This window comes from Talpa europaea, assembly GCF_964194135.1.
Source record: "Talpa europaea genome assembly, chromosome: 8".
NCBI classification, from domain to species: Eukaryota; Metazoa; Chordata; class Mammalia; order Eulipotyphla; family Talpidae; genus Talpa; species Talpa europaea.
Window position 1 is genome coordinate 121,285,973 of NC_140075.1, and position 19,045 is coordinate 121,305,017.

Sequence of the window (19,045 nt, forward strand, 5' to 3'; positions counted from 1 at the left end):
ATGGGGGCGCTGGGCCGGGGCCTGCTGTGGCTGCAGCTGTGCGGTAAGTGAGGCGGGGTGGGGCCCCACCGCGGCCCAGGGGTCCGGTCCCGGAGGCCCGTGAGAGCTGGGGTGGCTGCGAGCCCAGGCCCGGCTCCAGCCCCTCGGGCGCCCAGCGGAGCAGCCAGGGCCCCCTACGCCCCAGGTCCGCGCCCAGCCTGCCCGGGCCTCCCCCAGGGCACTGCTGACCTCCCCATCACGCCGTGGCCGGTGCGTGTCCTCAGAGGCCGCCCACCGTGGCCGGCGCTCGGAACTGCAGGCGCCCCCTCTCCAGAGCCCCTCAGCTCCCGCACGACCCTCCCTGCAGCACCACCTGGCCGTGCCTGCTGCCCCCTCACCCGGCAGGGCCTCGCCGCCCCCTTCACCGCGGCCCTGCGCCACGGTCTGTGCCCGGCCCGGCCCCGGGAGGCACGTGAGCAGCTCCGCAGGCCCGCGGGCCATCCCACAGCCCGGAGCGGGGCCTGGACGCTGCGCGCCCCCTGCGCCGGGCGCGGGGGCCGAGGCCCCATAGGCCTGCGTTGCCCCCTCCCAGCGCTGGCCGGGGCCGATTATAAGCTCTGGGTCCCCAACACCGACTTCGACACCGCGGCCAACTGGAGCCAGAATCGGACCCCGTGCCCAGGAGCCGCCGTGGCCTTCCCTGCTGACAAGGTGCGGGCCCTGGGGCAGGGCTGGGGCGGCCGGTGGGGCCGGGGCCGGGGCCGGGGCCGGGGCCGCTGCCTGCTACGCTGCTCTTCCTGCAGGCGGTGTCCGTCCTGGTGCGAGGAGGTCACAGCCTTTCGGACGCGGTAGGCCCGGCTGCGGCGCGGGAGGGCGGGCGCGGGTCTCGGTGTGGCCCCTGTGGGTTCCAGGCCAGCACTGGTTCCGGGGTCAGGGGACTCACCCCTGGGATTCGTGGGGGTGCCCAGGGGGTGCCCCCTGCCCAGCCTCTCGCCCAGACATGGGGTGTGGGACCCGGGGTCTTACTTCCACCTGGAGGCAGCTGGGTAATCGATGGCTTCAAAGCAGTTAATTCTGGGAGCCCCCAGGCTGGCAGGGCTGGGCATCCAGGGGGTCCCGGTCCTCACCTGTGACCCGGGACTCCCCATCTTGGGGCCGGGGGCATCGGGCAGAGGCTGGGATGCCCTCCCAGCATCTGTACAGCCCAAAGACGAAGATGGGGGGCGGATTGGGGGACAGGGAGGAGGCGCCCTGCCCCCACAGCTTAGGCCTAACCTTGGCAACCAGGCCTTGGCAGGAGCCCGCAGGGAGCCTGATTGCTGGCAGGTCTGGCGGGCAGAGGTGGCACAGGGAGGGGGTCGGGCAGGGCCGCTCCCCCCCAACTTCCCTACCCTGGTGATCTTCTCTTTGGCACAAGCTCTAGCTCTTGCAATGGACAGCAGTCCTTGCCCACTCTCCCCGCACCCCGGGCCCGCCGCCAAGGGGGCTTGACTCAGGGCCGTCCTCCACACCTCACCGTCCTCTGCTCTGCAACCCCTGAGAGCCCAAGTGGGAGCTGTTGGGTGCCCAGGGACTGGAAGGGGTCTGGGGTCCTGGCCCCCCCCCCGGTTTTGCCCCCCTAACCACAGCTACACGGGGTCCTTTCCTCCACCAGCCCCAGCGGAGCATGGACCTGCAGCCGGGACAGAGCGGGCCTGGTGGGGGCCCCGGTGGGGGGCAGTGGCAGCTTGTTTGAGTCAGCGTCTCCCAGGGGTGCAGGGTCTCCTCGGGATGCTGCTCTCCCAGCTCCCCTCCCTGCTCTGTCGGCCTCTGCCTGGTTTCCCTGTTTGGGGGTTCCCTCCATCAGCCTGGCCTTGTCCTGAGAGGCCACGGTTGTCCTGGCGGGAACGCGGCTGAGCGCCCTGGCCGCAGGCCCTGCCACCTGCCTCCTGCTCACGACCCGGCGTGTCCCGCCCTCCCCCTTGGCCCGGCCCAGCCAGCACCCCCGTCGCCCACATCCTCCTTGGAACCCCCAGCCGTGCCTCCCAGTTTGTGGGTGCTGCCAGCGCGGTGGATGGGGTGCATGGGGGAGTCTCAAGCACCCCTGTCCCTCTGCTCTGTCACTGGCTGCCGGGGCGTTCCGGGCCCCTCGCTCTCCGCTGACAAGGACACAGGCTCTGGCCGGCTGCCCACAGTGCGGAGGGCGGTCTGCCAGGGGGCAGCACCAAGACCGGGGCTTCCACCGGGAGCGGCCATTCTGGGCTGGCGCGTCGGGAGCGCGGCCTCCCCTCCCGGCACTGCCGAGCGCCCCAGAGTCGCCAGGCGGCAAGTGGGTGCAGCCGGCCCTGGCCCTGTGGGTGTGCCCCGGTGGGGGCGACGTCAGCGGGTGTTCGGCCAAGAGCGGTTCCCCTCCTGTCAGTCCTGGCAGGTTTTCTTTCTTTCTCTTGCCTCCGGGCACGTCTGTTAAACAGGCAGCGCCGCTCCCCGCTGGGGGAAGCTCGTCCTCTGCTCCTGGCCTGGCCTGTGGCCCACTGGCCGCAGCGCTCCGGGAAATCAGGAGCAGGTGCTGTTTCCTCCTGCGTGGCACGACGCAGTTCCTCCCCTCCCGCCTGGACAGACCATGAGGTTTTCTGAGTCTGAGCCAAACCTGCAGGCCCGGCCCCCGCCCCCTGCAGGAGAGGTGGGACCCCACAATGGCAGGGTGCGGGGCTCCCCATCACCCCACTATAGCAGGGCGCGGGGCTCCCCGTCACCACATTCTGGTTCTGGGCACCAGACCCTCCACTGCCTTCTCCTGGAAGCCGGCACACACCCCTCCCGGCCTGCGGGTGGCCGGCCCCTCCTTCCCGCCTGCATTCACGAGCTCGCCGTGAATTGTTCCGAGACACCATTGGCTCCGGTCGGCTCGTGTTTTGTTTAGGATATTTGCTTCCGCGCTTATGAGTAAGAGAAACCTGAACTTTTCATCTCGTGCTTCATCTGATTCTGGGATTCAAGATTTTACTGGCCTCGTAAAATGGGCTGGAGTCTCACTTTTTACAAAAGGATTTATTGATGCACACAAGAGCTGGGGTGCAGGCCAGAGATGAGGTGCAGGGGTGACGCTTCACCAGAAAGAGCGGGGAGCAGAACAGGCGGGTCCACCGAAACCCACTGCTGAGGGGAGCCGCGGGGGCCGGGAAGGTCTGCCGCGCCCTGTGGGCAGCTCCGGGCGGGGATGGCCCCTGGCCGCAGGGGCTGCGACAGCCTGGCAGCGCCTGAGGTTCGGGCTGGCCAAGCGGGAGGGCCCGGACTTGCGCCGTGTTCTGTTTTCCAGCCCAGTGACCGCGGGAACAGTGTCCGGGAGCGCCGCGGCCTCCCCGGTACAGCCCTTGGCCCGGGGACTGGGAAACAGGACGCTGGCCTTTGCAATGACTTGTTGCCTGTCGGTCTATTCAAACTTTCTGCTGCTGCTTGTGTCCATTTCGACATTTTAAACTTTCCAGGGAACCAGGAGTGCACCAGGGTTTCCGGCTTCGCGATGGGCGCCGGGTCCTGCTCCCCGCGTCCTCGCTCGGGCCGCGGGCCTCGGGGTGCGCCACGGCCGGGCTGTCCCCGAGTCTCTGCGCCAGGAGGACACCGACGCCCTCAGCCCGCGCCGCTCGGGATCCCCGACCCCACCGCCCCCCCGCGAGGCGCGGCGCAGGCCTGGGGTGCAGATCCTCCCGGGCTCTCCGGCTTGAGGGGGGCATTTCCGTCACCGCCCTGGGCGTCTGGGGGCGGCGCCTGGGGCGTAACTTCCCGGCCAGAACGTTCCCCTGGACACGCCCGCCCGCCGCCGCCGCCCGTGCTCTTCCCTTCGGCTCCGTCCCGGGACCGCGGCCTGCCGGGCTGTGCCCCCGCCAGGGCTGTGCCCCCCCCTCCTGAGGCGCCCCCCGGCCAGGGCTGTGCCCCCCGGTTCCTGAGGCGCCCCCCGGCTCCCGGGCTGTGCCCCCCGGCTCCTGAGGCGCCCCCCGGCTCCCGGGCTGTGCCCCCCGGCTCCTGAGGCGCCCCCCGGCTCCCGGGCTGTGCCCCCCGGCTCCTGAGGCGCCCCCCGGCTCCCGGGCTGTGCCCCCCGGCTCCTGAGGCGCCCCCCGGCTCCCGGGCTGTGCCCCCCGGCTCCTGAGGCGCCCCCCGCCAGGGCTGTGCCCCCCCCGGCTCCTGAGGCGCCCCCCGCCAGGGCTGTGCCCCCCCCCGCTCCTGAGGCGCCCCCCGGCCAGGGCTGTGACTCCCCCTGGCTCACGAGGCGCCCCCCGGCCAGGGCTGTGACCCCCCCCTCCCGGCTCACGAGGCGCCCTCCTGCCAGGGCTGTGCCCCCCGGTTCTTGAGGCGCCCCCCGGCCAGGGCTGTGACCCCCCCCGCTCCTGAGGCGCCCCCCGGCCAGGGCTGTGCCCCCCCCCCCGCTCCCGAGGCGCCCCCCGGCCAGGGCTGCGCGCGGGGCCGGGCCGCGTCCTCGCCGCTCCCGGGGTGCGGCCTCACGTCCCGCCCGCCTTCCCGCAGCGCCTGCCCCTGGACGCGGAGCTCGTGCTGGCCCCGGGCGCGGGGTTCAGCGCCGCGGACGCCGGCTCGCACCCCGACTGCCGCGCAGGTGAGGGGGGCCCGGGCGGGCGGGCCGGCGGGCGGGCGGGCGGGGCCGGACACCAAGCCCCGCCCGCCTAGGTGCGCCCGCGCTCTTCCTCGACCCCGACCGCTTCTCGTGGCACGACCCGCGCCTGTGGCGCGCCGGGGCCGCGGCGCCCGGGCTCTTCTCCGTGGACGCCGAGCGCGTGCCCTGCCGCCACGACCACGTGGTCTTCCCGCCCGACGCCTCCTTCCGGGTGGGGCTGGGCCCGGGCGCGAGCGCAGTGCGCGTGCGCAGCGTCACGGCGCTGGGCCAGGTGAGCCGCGGGGCGGGCCCTGGTTGGGCGGCGGGGAGGGCAGGGCGGGCCCTGGTTGGAAGGGCGGGGCGGGCCCTGGTTGGGCGGTGGGGTGGGCGGGGCGGGCCCTGGTTGGAAGGGCGGGGCGGGCCCTGGTTGGGCGGCGGGGTGGGCGGGACGGGCCCTGGTTGGAAGGGCGGGGCGGGCCCTGGTTGGGCGGCGGGGTGGGCGGGGCGGGCCCTGGTTGTGGGGACGGGCCCTGGTTGGGCGGGCGGGGTGGGCGGGGCGGGCCCTGGTTGGAAGGGCGGGGCGGGCCCTGGTTGGGCGGCGGGTTAGGCGGGGCGGGCCCTGGCTGGGCGGTGGGGTGGGCGGGGCGGGCCCTGGTTGGAAGGGCGGGGCGGGCCCTGGTTGGGCGGCGGGGTGGGCGGGGCGGGCCCTGGCTGGGCGGTGGGGTGGGCGGGGCGGGAGGGGCGGGCGGGGCGGGCCCTGGTTGGGCGGGCGGGCCCTGGGGCTCCGGCACGCGCTCACCTGCTCACCTGCTCACCTGCTCACCTGCTGCTCGGGCTGTCCCGGGCGCTGCCGCCACAGACCTTCGAGCGCGAGGACGACCTGGCGGCTTTCCTGGCGTCCCGCGCCGGCCGCCTGCGCTTCCACGGCCCGGGCGCGCTGCGCGTGGTCCCCGAGGCCTGCGCGGACCCGTCGGGCTGCGTCTGCGGCAACGCCCAGGTGAGCCGGGCGGGGCGGGGGCGCGCCGCGGGGGGGGGGGCGCCGCGGCCCGCGTGACCCGCTGCCCCCGCAGGCGCTGCCCTGGATCTGCGCGGCCCTGCTCCGGCCCCGCGGCGGCCGCTGCCCCGCCGCCGCCTGCCGCGACGCCCTGCGGCCCGCGGGCCAGTGCTGCGACCTCTGCGGTGAGCGCCCGCCCGGCCGGCCGGGGCCCGGGGCCGGCGCGCGCTGACCGGCTCTCCGCAGGGGCCATCGTGTCGCTGACGCACGACGCCACCTTCGACCTGGAGCGGTACCGGGCGCGGCTGCGGCGCGACTTCCTGGCCCAGGTGCCGCCGCCCCCCCGCCCCGCCCGCCGCCCGCCCCCGGCCCCCGCGGCCGCCGCTCACCTGCCTCCCCCCAGCCCCAGTACCAGGGGCTGCAGGTGGCCGTGTCCAAGGTGCCGCGCTCGCCGGGGGCCCGCGAGCCCGCCGGCCCGGAGCCCGCCACGGAGATCCAGGTGGTGCTGCTGGAGACCCGGCCCGCGGCGGGCGGCGCGGGGCGCCTGGCCCGGGCGCTGCTGGCGGACGTCGCGGAGCAGGGTACCGCCGCCCGCCCCCGCGCCGCCCCCGCGCCCCGCGCCCCGCGCAGCCCCCGCTGACCCCGCGCCCTCGTTGCAGGCCGGGCCCTCGGGCTGCTGTCGGCCGCCGCCCGGGAGTCGGGCGCGCCCGTCGGGGGCGGCTCCGCGGCGGGACTGGACGGGCGGGGGCCGAGCGCCGCGCTCGTGGGCGGCCTGGCGGCGGCGCTGCTACTAGCGCTGCCGGCCGGGGCGCTGCTGCTGCTGCTGCTGCTGCGCCGCGCGGGGGGGCTCAGGTACGAGGGGGCTCGGGGATGCCGTGCGCTGGGGGCATGTAGGGGCATTGCAGGTGCGCGCTGGGACTCGGTGTGCGGGGCTCGGTGACGCGAATGGGAGGGGGTCGTGGTGTGCAGGCGCCCAGACGCCTGGGCGCCGAGCAAGCCCCATGGCCTTCACGCACCTGGCTGCCCCCAGGTGGAGGCGGGATGAGGCCAGCCCAGACCCACCCCTGGGGTTCCACAACCCCGTGTTCGAGGTGGCCAGCTCCCGGGGACTGGTGAGTGGGCAGCAGGAGTGGGGGTGCTGGGGCCTTTCCGGGGCAGGGCAGGTGCGTGACCCCGGGACTCTGCATCCCACAGCCCCCGGAGCCGGTGGACACCAGGAGCACCAGCCAGAGCTGCTTCGTTAACCCGTTATTCGAGGGCACAGAGGCAGAGGCCTAGCAGTGTGACCAACCCACCCGCCCCTGCTCCTCCCTGTCAGGGAGGGGAGCCGTGGAACCCAATAAATAAAGGCGTTTCCTGCACTGGCTGGTGGTCGGGGACACCCCCTCCCCCCTGCCCCTTCGCCGGCCCTGAGGGGCACACAGCTGGAGCATGGGCCAGGGTCCTCAGAGTCTGTCTAGCGGGCGCTCCTGGGCCTGCCCGGGCGCCTCCTGTTAGCAGTCGATGCTAATTACTAGGCCAAACGTGTTCCAAGACTGGCAGTGGCTGTTCGCCCCGCCCTGCGCTTACTCAAGAAGCTCTTGTTACCTGTTACGCACACGCTTCCGGAGGGAGCGGACTGACCCACTCTGGGGTTCCGGCTCGTTCCAGCCGGAACCGTCTTAGCTGCTGCTCTGGGCCATGGCGGCGTCCCCACGCCCACGGTGCCCAGGCTGGTCCTAGACTGGCTCCCGGTCACCCCCCTGTCCACAGGCCCTGGCTCGCCTGGTTTCAGCCCTGGAGGTCGAGGGGGACACTGTCTTTAGGGGAAACATCCAAGAGGCAAGACGGGGTGTGTGTTGCCACTTGGTTTGCGGCGCTTTTATGACGTGCCCCCACTTGGGTTGATGACTGGCTTTCCGGGGCCTTCCTGCTGTCAGGTGCTGCTGTTCTGTGGGTGTGTTGGGGTCACCCAGGCTGCGGTGGGGCGGCGGGCCTGGCTTGCTTTCCGGGTCAACTGCTCGAGGCCCTCGGCCGCCTGGTCGTGATGTGGCGTCCGCCACGTCCAGTGGGACTTCTCGCTCTTACACCGGGCCCGCCAGTGTCTCTTCCCACTCGGCGGCGGTGAGTCTTGGTTTTCCCGCGAGGCGTTTCCGCCTCAGGCCTGAGCGAGTGTTTCGGCAGGAAACCCTCCCCGGGGGGCGTCGCTCTCCCTGCGGCCCCACGAGAGGCCCCGCAGCCTCCCGGGCGCCCACTCTGCTTTGGAGCCTTTCCTGTGTCAGCAGGTGTCGGCAGCGCAGTGAGGTCTTGGGCTGCGCATCTGGATTTGTTTGCTCAGGGCTCTCGGGCCTCTGGAATCAAGTATCTGTGTCCTTTTCCCAAAGGTGAGAGAAATTCTTGGCTATTATTTATTTCCATCATTTTTTTTACCCCTTTCTCTTTCCATCCCCTTCAGGGACCTCTGGGGCGCGGACAGCTCTCCCCGTCGTCCCAGAAGAGCCATTTTTGTTTTCTCACGCGTGGCCTGCGCGCGTCTCAGCCCTCGCGGCCGGCCCTGCGTGTCAGCCAGGCGGCAGGGCTCCTGTGCGCCGCGGTCCGTGCTCGGCGCCACCTTGCGGGTCAGTCGCTTTCCGTATCTCCAGAGGCACAGCCGTGGCTGCCGTCGCGGGCTCCCTCCGGTAAAGGGCATCGTCGCGCTGCATCCTGATCTTTTCCAAGGTTTTTCATCCCACCCCCTGTGGCCTCCCTCCCCCTTCGTTTTCGAGGTTCGTGGCTAGACGCGAAGGCTCTTTCCTCCTCTTGGTGCCTGGTTTTGCGCCGAGACGGCGTCTGGCCTGCCGGGGCCCTGGTGTCTGCGCGCTGTGCTGACTGGGGGGCGCCAGTGCTGGGGCAGCGGCTGGGGCCGGGGTGGGACGGCTGCGGGGCCCTTATCGAGCTGCGGGGCTTTAGCGGAGGGGGTCTGCGCCCAGAACGGCTCCTCAGGCTGAGCTTCCCCCAGGCCTCGGACGGCCCCACAGCAGGGGCTCACCCTGGTTTTCAGGGTGGGGCCGGAGAAAAGTGACCCGGAGCCGCGGGCTCGCACAGAGAGGCCTCGGCCTGACGGCAATCACAGCGGAGGAGGGGCAGCTGTTTCTTGGCACTCGGCCTCCCTGCTGCCCGCCCTCGGGGCGGTGGCCCTGGGAAGGGGCCTCGGCTGGGATAGCGCTTGGACGGGCCTGTGCGCGGGGGCTTCCACACCTCAAGCCTCCCGCGCAGCGCAAGCTTGTTCCCAGGGCTCAGGCCCCTGACGCTCTGACCAGAGGCAGCAGGCGCGGGTGGAGGTTGTCCCGGCAGTGCCCTGGGCGGGGCCGACAGGGGCTGTCCCGACACCACAGCCAGTGGAGAAAGCTCCCTAGTGTGGAGACACAGGGCCCCCACCATCCAGTTCCTTGCTCAGCCCATCTGGGCCTTGGCCTCAGTGGACAGTCACCCTGTGGGGCTTCACTGTCCGTCCCATTCGAGTCCATTTCCCATGTCTGGCTCTGCCCCAACCCCACACAGGCTGGCAGCTAGAAGTCCCCGAATGCGTGAGCCCTTCAGCCCTGCAAAGTGGTCCCATGGTGGCGACCGTCTCCACCCCCGGACAGTACCCACGGGCATCCCCGGTCAGGGTGCAGCCCTGCCTTCCCACTCTGGTGTGGCGCCAGGTGTGGGCCGGGCCTGCTTCCATGGGGGTTTGAGGGCATGTCTGCCCCCATGGAGCCTCACTGGCCCCTGGCAGCCTGTGTCCCTGGGCCGCATGGGGGGTGTGCGGCTGGCCCTGCGGGGGATGGTCCCTGTCAGCACCTCACTTCAGGCTGCTGGGGCGCAGGGATCAGGTAGTGGCTTTTAAACCAGCAGCATGGTGCTGAGGGTGCAGCCTTGAGTGCTGATGTGTGCCCGGAACAGCTGCGGTGCCCTCTGGGGAGATGGGCAGGGGTGCTGCCGGGGCTGGGGGCCGCGCTCTGGCAGGAAAGAGGCTTGGCCCGCACAGCCCCAGCAGATGCGCCGCCTCGGGAGCCTCCTGGCCACAAGCCCCGCTGACTCAGGGCGTTTGGGGTTCTTGGTCTCTAGGGTGCAGCTCCCAAGGGTCAGGTGCCTGATGGGGGTCAAGCTTCCTACCTGTGAGGCGACAGTGGGCAGTGCCAGGGGTCCCGCCCACTCTCAGCCGTGGGGGTCAACTCGTGGGAGGGCTGCCCTGGGGTGGCGGTCCCTGCGGGGCTGGCTGTGGGTGCACCACCGGGTGCACCGGCTCTTCCCCACACCCCGGCTGAGCTTCCCTTCTTCGCTTTATAGACCTTCAGGGGGTGCCAAGTGCTCCTACGACGGGCAGAGTCACCGTGTGCCCCACAGCCACGCCTGGGCCGTGTTCTGGGTGCAGGGCCCCTGGGGGCGGCAGGGAACAGGTTCCTCTAGGGGAACCACGCCACCAGGCCCTCTAGCGTCAGCCCGCGGAGCGCTGGGGGAGTGAGGCTGTGCCGGCCCTTTGGGGTGCGGGCCAAGCCAGCGGCGTTTTGGGGTCGCAGCTAGTATGTGGTCAGGCAGGCTGGCGGTACTTGGCTTAGGTGTCGCTTTCCACAGCCTGGCTGAGACCCACCTTCGTCTTTGGGCCTCCTCGGCACGTCAGCCGGACAAGCGCCCACGCGGCCACAACCCTAATGACTCCTGATGGCCCAGTGAAAACTCCCCTGCGGCTCAGCGGCCTCGATGCGGCTCCCCGCACGGCACGGTCTCTACAGACGCGCCCCCGCACTGCTGTCCTGCGGCCGGGACGGCACGCGTCTCATTGGGCGGACGCGGCCTCGAGGGCTGAGGCCGTGTTGTGGCGATGGGTGGTGGGGCCTGTTGGCCGCCCTTCCAGACGTCTCGCTGAGAGGGAGGAGGGGGTACGCCCGGGCAGGCGGCCCCGAAGCAGCACCCAGACAGCAGCTCCTGTCTGCGGGCGGCCTCCTGGCTTCTCGAGCGCGGCCCTCAGGACAGTCACAGGACGGAGAATGTGGGTGTCCAACCGGCCGCCCCCGCCTCTTCCACCCTCTCCCACCCAGCGCTGGGCACCCAGGCAGGCACCCTGCTCCCAACCGAGGCTGAGCCCCACTGCTCCTGGGGGGCGGATGGGGCACAGACCCCCTGCCCACACTGACCCCCCACCCCACGGTGCCGGGCCGCCTGGGCAGTGAGGTCTCTGCTGTGCAGACTGGCTCCGGCCTCGTGGACACGGGCCCTTCTGCTCGGCCCCCGACGCGGTATGGACGTCACAGTGGGAGCAGCCTGCATGCAGACGGCCGTCTGCGCCCACGGGGGTTCCCAGGATGGGCACCACGTTCAGACAAGCCACCGAGACCCTCAGGCTGCTCTCTCCGCTTTACTGACAGGGAAGTGGCTCACATGTCCTCACGCCTCAGTAATTACAGACTCAGACTGACAGTAGAAAGTGAAACCCAGGGCCCCGCGGAAGGCCTGGCCTCAGCAGTGCAGCCAGGGCGCTGGCAGGGAGGCGGCGCAGCTGCCCTGGGCCAAGGGCATGCTCCGTCCCCCGGCCAGTCATACAAGCTTTTGGCGTGATGGGCTGGATGTGGGGTACGGGGCCCAGCCAGGCTCCACGCAGAGTGAGGCGGGTGCAGCGTCCTGGGGCTCCAGCCTCGTCAACCGGCGGGCCTCGGAAGGCTACAGAGGACCCTGGGTGCGAGTGGGCGCTGCTGACTTCAAGGTAGCGGCAGCGGCGCCCCGGCTGTGGCTGGGACGACACACGAGGACTGGCAGGCTGCCTGCAGCTGACGGGGGTGGCTGCATGGACAGGAAGACCACAAACTAACCCCCACTTTCTTGTCTACAAGACTCCAGCGACCCTGGGAATGACCCACGACTCCCCACCACCCTCCCAAGGCCCTGGCGCTGGGGCCCATGTGCTGAGGCCATGCCGGGTGTCACTCCCTGAGCGAGTGGGGGCCCTTCATGTGCAAATGAGTGACTGTCTGCGGCATAAGACCCATCATTATAATAATAAAAGATTTTTCTTTGTCTTCATATCTACAAATCGATTCTACATTTCCTCGGACCACGCTGGAAGAGAGCTCGGTCTTGGCACTGACGTGGGACCGACCGTGCTGCTCCCGGCCCACGGCGGGCGGCCAGGCTTCAGGCGTCGTACGCTGGTGGCTCCAGGCCTTCGAGGGGGAGCTGGCTCCGGTGGGGGGAGTTGGGGCTGGGCGGGCCGCTGGGGTTGGAGCTGTTGGAGGGGGTCGAGTGTTTGGTGGAGTCGGAGTCAGGCTGTCAACACAAGAAGGCCGCGTGAGCACCGCTGCCCCGGGCCGGCCACCGTGTCGGCGCGGGGCAGGGGGCGCCGCTCGCGCCTTTCTCGGCACGAGACCGGTCACGCTCTGCACGAGTCTGCACACGTCTGCACACGTCTGCGCCCGCGCCGGCTGGGGAGAGCCCCGCCCCCTCCTGGGGGCCGACGGCGGCAGCGCCCGGCAGTCGCCACCGAGGTGACGTCGTGGTAAAGCAGAAACGGGGGGGGGGACCCCGGGCCGCAGAGCACCTGGGAAAGGCCCGTGGGGCTTCCCCTAAAGAGCGGCCCGAGGTGCCGGCCCCCCCCATGCCAGCGCACACGGACGGGCACCCCACGCGAGCCGCAGGCGAGGACAGGGCAGCCAGCTCAGACGGCGCCACATGGAGACGAGCGCAACCTGCTCCCGGGGGCGGGCGGACTCGGCGCCCGTCACGGCTTCCCGACCCGGGGCGCCCCCCGCGGCATCACCAGCGCCGGGGGTTGAAAGCTGCGCTGACTGAGGACGCGCCCTGGGCACGCGGCTTGGGGAACCGCAGGGCACCGGGGGCCGTGGACCGTGGCTCGCTGTCCCCTAGCTGTGCCCACAGGTGTCAGAGGAAGTGGGGCGCTTCCACGCCACCACTCGTGCGACTGCTGGGGCTTGAAAAATTTCAGAACAGACCGGTGAGGAGAAGAAAGCAAAGAGGGAGAACAAAGACCTTCAAAAGCATGACCTCAGCGGTCACAGGACGGGTCTCGGGACCTTCCAGAAAAGGAAGCCCTGCACCAGGCAGCCGCCAACCAACTCGCGGGCTGGGGTGAGGCGTGAGGGCACAGGCCAGCCCCAGACACGGAGGCGGCGCCGTCCGTGGGATCCACCCGTGGGCGTGAGAGGGGCCGGGTAGAGAAGCGCCTCTTCAGCCAGGTGAGAGGTGCCCGCAGAAAGGACCACGTCCGTCTCACGATCCCGGCCGGTGGCAGGGCTGTGACGTCACAAAGGGAGCCCCACCACGTGCGGGGGTGACGCCCCAGACATGCCACCCATACACCAGGATCAAACAAGCACAAAGCCAGCCACTGAACACCAGAACCAAGCGGAGCGCGGGGGGGCTGGACCCAGAACATTCCAACACCAGCTACGGGGGCACCAGCCGCAGCCGCCGGAAATGTAAAAGAAGCGCGTCCCAGACACACGGCAGCGCATGAGCCCCACGTGACCCAGGAGGGGCCCGTCAAGCAGGGAGAGGCCCAATGTCCTCCCAGGAAAGGTCACGGTGGCGGACACCCTGACATCACCTCCGAGCTCACGTAACCTTGGTGAAATACAAGCCCTGCGTCTACTCCTCCGTCACGCTGCCCAAGCTGGCTGCGGGACTGATTAGAAGAAGAAAAGGAAACACTGCAAAGAAACTGCCGAAGGGGGACCCTGCTCCACCCGCAAGCATGGGTGGCCCTCGCCCTGCACGGCCGAGCGAGCGCCTGCGGAGCCAGCTCAGTGTGGCAGACGCCCTTCCAGGTGGAGGACGAGACGGCGAGGCGGACACCGGGAAGGTACCTGCAAGAGCAGCTCGGGGATTCCCGCAAGCAGCAAGAAGGCAGGGGTGGCCCGCAGACCGGTGACTTGGGCAGGGGCGGCCGCCGGCCTGGAGAGATGGCCCAGGGCATTGACCTGGCTGCAGGCTGCAGTCCGGGTGGGCAGAGGGTGCCTGCCCCCACCGAGAACGAAGCAGGCTCACCCCACCTCAGAGGGGAAACCGAGGCACAGAGGGGCACACCCCCAAGTGCATAAGGACGTGGTGAACTGGAGCAGGGCCTGGAACAGGCTAAGAACAGCCCGAGCAGGGGGCAGCCGCCCACGTCTCTGAACCCAAATGGTGGGCAGAGGACAGGGAGGGGGGCCAGTGGGGCCAGCGGCTCCCCATGACAGCCGAGGCCGGCTGTGCCAGACAAAGACCACAGCTACGTGTTCGTACAGCGAGGGGCAAGGTCTAGAAGTGGGCTGCATGTCACAGGAAGGCCTTCCCTGCCCAGTCCACGCCCCTCAGCAGCACCTGGCGGGGAGGGGGAGCTGCAAGGAGGCCCCAGGGTGGGGCCCCTCACCTTCCTCCTGCGGGGTCGGGGTCCGAGAGCCCATCGCATCGTCCCCCTCTGCATACCCCACAGGGTCCTGGGGGCGCTACAGGGCAGAGGACCCCCAGGCGTGTGGCGCGGGGCCACCGGTGGCCAGGCGGGTGCCCGGCAGCAGGTCATACCTCTTTGTCCAGGTCCTGGTCGGGGTCCGACATGCTTCTCAGAGGCATGGCCACACCGGGCTCCGGCCCACCTAGGGAAGCAGACGGCCGTCGTCTCAGGGAGCTGAATGAAAGGGGGGCCCAGCACCCCAGGCCCCACCCTGGCGCCCACATACCTGCAGAGGGCCAGGAGATGTAGGGCTTGCTCCGGGATGGGGGCTGGCGGGACAGGCTGGTGGGGGCGGGGCCGGGCCTCTCCTCCTGGGCGGGGGGCGCGGCGCTCTGGGGGAGACCCACAAGTGAGCAGCTCGGGCACCCGGCTAGGAGGGCAGGCAGACCCCAGTCTGCACCCCGGGCCCCCGTCTGGGCAGCAGTCCCCGGCCAGTTTTGAGCTAAGAGTCAGCACGAGCAATTTCAGCCCTACTGGAATCCCACGGCAAGCGCTCTCTGGGCGAACAGGAAGAAACTGTCGCCTGCTCTTAGGAACGAGCTAGTGGGACATGGCTGCCGACAGCGGATGTGAGGAGCCCAGGAGAAGTGGCGCGGGCGGAGCAGCCCGGGAGGCGCAGGCCCAGGGGCAGCTGGCCCGCAGGGTGGCGGCAGCGGGGACAGCGCGCTCACCAGCGGCAGGTCCATGAGCACCTGCATCCCGTCGCCCGGGCCCATGTGGGCCACGTGGTTGAAGTTGGTGGGGTTGGAGATCATCTTGGACCTCAGTTCCGGGTCTCTAAGCATCTCCCTGGGGAGAGAAGACACCGAGGTCACCCGGCATGGCCCAGGCCCTGCCCCACGCAGCCCGCCCCCGCCCCGCCCCGCTCACCGCCGCTGCTGCAGCCTCTCCTCCTCCGGCACCTTGAAGACGAAGCGCCGCTTGCTCCGGGTCCGCAGCATCTGCTTCTTGCTGTTGTCCGAGGTGTCGGGCACGTTGAGCGCCACTCCTGCGGGGACGGGCAGCCAGTGACGCAGCCCGGGGTGGCAGCGCAGGCCCCGCCGCGGACCCAGCCCCCCGGCTCACCGGAGAACGTGCTCCGAAAGTAGATGAGGCGCGGGGGCTCACAGCCCAGCAGGTTGAGGGTGCCTTCCGCGTTCAGCGGGCGGATCTGTGGGGAGCCGGGGCGCACGTCGCTGAGCACCCGCGGCACTGGCGGGGGGGTGGGCGCCACCCGGCCCGGCCTTACCCTACGCAGGCCGATGGTCTGCACCCACTCGGCGGTGCAGGCGTCGAAGACGTCCACGCCATACTCGCTGTACACCGTGACGTGTGAGGGGCTGCAACCTGGCGGCGGGCGGAGTGTCAGCGGCCCAGGCGCGGGGTGGGGTCGCCGCGCGGCTGCTGAAGGCCGTTCTGGGGAGCAGCTGGACGGGTGGGGCAGGTTTTCGAGACCAGACGCGGGAGCGCATGATCACAGGCGCTGCTGCCCAGGCAAACTCGGGGACAGCATCTGGTCTCCGCAAACACTTAAAACCCCAACACAAACTGGGCGCGGCTCCGCCCACCCCGCAGCAGGCAGACACCCGCGCCTGCTCGAGCTGGCCCTCGCTGGTGCCCTCAGCCCTCGGTGACCACACGTGCAGGGAGGCTGGGTCTGCGCCTCTGGTTGGAACAGCCATTGGGGCGTAGCAGCCGGCCCACCTTCAAGACCTCAGGCCAGGCCGTGGCCGCGGGAGCTGGAAGCTCCAGGCCTCAGTGGGAAGACCCTGCGTGCCCCTGGCCTAGGCTGATCCTCCTGAGCGGGCGGGGCTGCATCACAGGGCGCAGATGCGAGCGGCTCAGCCTGGCTCTGGGTGGCCCCACCCTCCCGGGCCCAAGGTGCACCCTCGTTCCCAGGGAGGTTCAGACTGCTGACCGCACGGCCAGCCCTTGCTTTTGAATAAAAAACAAAACAGGGTCCAGGAAGTAGACAGCAAGTGCCGACCCAGTCACCAGACGCCTGAAAGTGACGTGCGGGAGGCGCCCTGTGGGAATGCCGCCCCTGCCCAGCAGGCTTGTGTGAACGCAGGGTGCCTCAGCTGGGGCTCCCTTGGGCATGTGGGCAAAGCTGGGAAACCGGCTGGCAGGGCAGGCGGGTGTCCACTGCGGGGTGGTGGGAGCCCGGGTGCAGCTCTGCCCGCAACCGCCTGGTGCCCTGGAGGGCCCAGGAGGGCTGCGGACCCACCGCCCACACGCAGGCTCCAGGGGCTCTGCGGCTCCAACTTCACTGGGCAGCAGCTGCCTCCCAGCAGCTTGAACGGCTCGTGATGCTTGGGGTAAGGGCAGGAGCTGGGCTCAGTGCACGGACAGCGGCCACCAACCTGGCCACGGCCAGCAACACCTCGCACTCACGACCTGTATCCTCGTCACGGGGGCGATGCCCGGCACACGGGGATGCTGTGGCTCCGAAGCTGCCCCGTGCCGGCAGGACACATGGAGGAGTGCAGGGTGGGCACCCTGTGCCCCTGCCACCTCACCTGTGTGCCCCTCACAGACCGCCCTCGGCCCACCTGTGCCCCCGCCCTGTGCGGCCCATCCGCCTGCCAGCGGGTGGGCTTTGAGGACCGGGGTCTACTGCGAGCCACCGGGAGCCGCCGCCTGGGCCTTGCTCACTGAGCTCTAAGGACTGACCTGGACTTCAGAGCCCGGTTTTTCCGGCCACTGAAACCTCGAGATGGGTTTCTATAAGTGGGAATGTACAGATGAGGCGGGGGTCTCTCCGGCTGTGCCCTCTGCCCAGGGAGGCTGGGGTACCTGGGTACCTGGGCCTGCCCGTGGCCACCGCCACCATGGCCCGGCCACCGGCGGGCTGACCCCACACCTCCCACAGAAAGCCAGGGAGCCCGCCCTGAGGACGTGGCAGGGACGGAGGCCACCCCAGTGCAGCAGGTCGCAGTGGACGTGGGGCGGCAGCGCAACGATACATACTGCAGGCGACGGGCACCGCGGGCCACATGAGCTCCTGCACGCGCGCCCTGCGGCCCTGTGGGTCCACATACAGCCCCATGTGGCTGAAGCACAGCAGGAACTCGTCACTGTGGAGAGGCACGGCACAGAGGGCATCAAAGGGCTGCTGTGCGAGGAAGCTGAGCGAGGGGTCGGTGGCATTCACCAGGCTCAGGGCCTGCCCATCGCCCTGGGGGCTCAAGAGTGAGAACCCAGAGGGGTAGCCGACACAGAGCTTGTCCTGCACCGCAGCCATCCACTGCACATTGCCGGGGGCCATGAGCTCGTTGAACTTGCGGTGGAAAGGCCTAGTTCTCTGCAGCTCATAGCACAGGATCAGCCGCTTCACGGCCACGAACAGGCAGGTGGACGGGCTCTGCTTCAGGGTGGCAGTGGTGATGAGCTGGCAGCCCTTGGTCTCTGGAAGCTTGACATCAACGTTGCTCTCTATCCCGTCAAAGCAAGACCATGGGCAGAGGTGGACGTGGTGGTTGCGACCGCAGCGGAGGATGGCGACTTTCTCTTTGGGTGCGAGCTCGATCTGGGACACTTTCTTGTAGTCAGCAGCGCGGATGATTACTGCAGGACAGAGAGGGGTGCGTCAGCCTCGCCCAGCAGCTAGCTGGCCAGCCCGCGGCTCCCTCCCCAGCCTCCTCTGAGCAGGCCCCGACCACCAGCCTCCCAGCCTGGGACGCACAGGCAGGGCCTTGCTCAGCAACTACCCCCGGCACTGCCCAGGCCGGTGAGGCTCTGTGGGGTGGGTGTGGACCCCTCGTGGCTCATCCTTTACCCCAACCACCCTTGGGTTGCATTTGGGGAAAAGGACAATGTCCACCCTCACTGGCGCCCCCCCCCCCCGCCTCCATGGGGCTCTGACACACGGGCCCGTCAGCCAGGGAGGCGCAGGGCCTAGGGCCACGCCGAGAGTCCTTTCCATTTTCAGAGGCAGCCAGGATGGGAGGCCACATGGAGGTCGGTCGCCTACACTGGCTGGAAGCGTAGCCTCAGCAGATGCAGGAGTAGAGATGCACAGCTCTGCCCGGGCCACCCCCTTCCCGGCCTTCCAGACCCCTCCTGGAGGGCAGCATGGAGTGCAGGCCTCCCGGCCACTGATTGCCGAAGTGGCCAGACTCAGAGCATCCGAGGGCGTGCCTCGTGTGCCTTGCTGCGCTCTCAGTGTGTGCTACCCTCGCCTACGTCCTGGGGCGGGCGCTGAACTGCACCCCGCTGGGCTCCCGCTGCTACTCCCGCTTACCGTCGTGGGTCAGCTCGATGACGTACAGCCCTTCTTCCAAGCCCAGCGCGATCCTGTCCCCATCTACAGGGCAGAATGGGTGTGAGCGTGTCAGGGCAGTGGGCAGCTGATGGCTCCAGCAGGCGGCCCCCAATGCCTGGAAGTCCCGCCCCTGGCTGCGTACCCAGGACGGCGGCTGCCACCACAGCCTTGATGAGGGGCAACGAGCTGTCGTAGGCCTCCTGCGGCACATGCACCACCTGGCCACGCAGCTGGTTCTTGTGTAGGATGGACTGCAGCCCCTCTAGGATGCCCACCCACTTCCTCTTCTCGTTCTCATTCTCCGTCAGAATGAGCAGTGAGCTGGTCTTAGAAGGGCTACCTAAGAGAGAGGCTGTCACCTTCAGGACAGAACAGGACAGACAGAAACAAGAGCCATTAGATGCAGGCCCCGGCGGGCAGCACCGCGCCCCGAGAGGCCGCCTGCCGCGCAGTGCAGGCAGGTGGGCAGTGGCGGCCATCAGGTCTGGGTCCCGGCTCCCGGAGCCACAGCCCCTTGCTGCTGGAGCTCGGCCAGCCCTGACCTTGCCCATACTTTAGCCCACGCTAAAGCCACTTGCTCCAACGCCCTCACTAAAAGATTCTCAGCCCATGTCCCGGGATAACAGGCTCAACAGCACGGGGTGACCGAGCCCCGCCCCAGGAGCCCAGGGCACCAACCCGCCACGGGCCACTCGCCCTGTCACATGGAGAGAGAATTTGCGGGAGGGCCCAGGCTCACTTTGTGTCGCCCCTGCTGTACACAATTCCCAGTGGGATGGAGTGGGTGGCCTGACTTTCCAG

At 69.8% G+C, this 19,045-nt stretch overlaps 2 protein-coding genes across 3 annotated transcripts in view; one reads left to right on the forward strand and one right to left on the reverse strand.

Annotated features, from left to right (window-relative positions):
- Positions 1-7,044, forward strand: AMN (amnion associated transmembrane protein; the record flags this gene model as incomplete). Its single annotated transcript, XM_084240594.1, has 12 exons — positions 1-43; positions 572-690; positions 783-827; positions 4,477-4,564; positions 4,636-4,853; positions 5,421-5,558; positions 5,632-5,740; positions 5,802-5,884; positions 5,959-6,136; positions 6,215-6,407; positions 6,586-6,667; positions 6,750-7,044. 12 exons carry the CDS (start codon positions 1-3, stop codon positions 6,831-6,833), a joined length of 1,380 nt encoding a protein of 459 aa, XP_084096720.1. The 3' UTR covers positions 6,834-7,044.
- Positions 7,045-11,633: 4,589 nt separating this feature from the next.
- CDC42BPB (CDC42 binding protein kinase beta) overlaps positions 11,634-19,045 on the reverse strand; it is a gene marked incomplete at its 5' end in the record, with an annotated part of 65,739 nt that continues 58,327 nt past the window's right edge. For both annotated transcript variants that reach the window (XM_084241220.1, XM_084241219.1), the window contains 10 exons: positions 11,634-11,819; positions 14,073-14,143; positions 14,228-14,333; positions 14,673-14,790; positions 14,872-14,989; positions 15,067-15,151; positions 15,230-15,327; positions 16,951-17,547; positions 18,224-18,286; positions 18,387-18,603. In XM_084241220.1, coding sequence (XP_084097346.1) covers positions 11,688-11,819; positions 14,073-14,143; positions 14,228-14,333; positions 14,673-14,790; positions 14,872-14,989; positions 15,067-15,151; positions 15,230-15,327; positions 16,951-17,547; positions 18,224-18,286; positions 18,387-18,603 — 1,605 coding nt within the window. In that variant the 3' untranslated portion in view covers positions 11,634-11,687. The remainder of the gene's footprint in view (positions 11,820-14,072; positions 14,144-14,227; positions 14,334-14,672; positions 14,791-14,871; positions 14,990-15,066; positions 15,152-15,229; positions 15,328-16,950; positions 17,548-18,223; positions 18,287-18,386; positions 18,604-19,045) is intronic.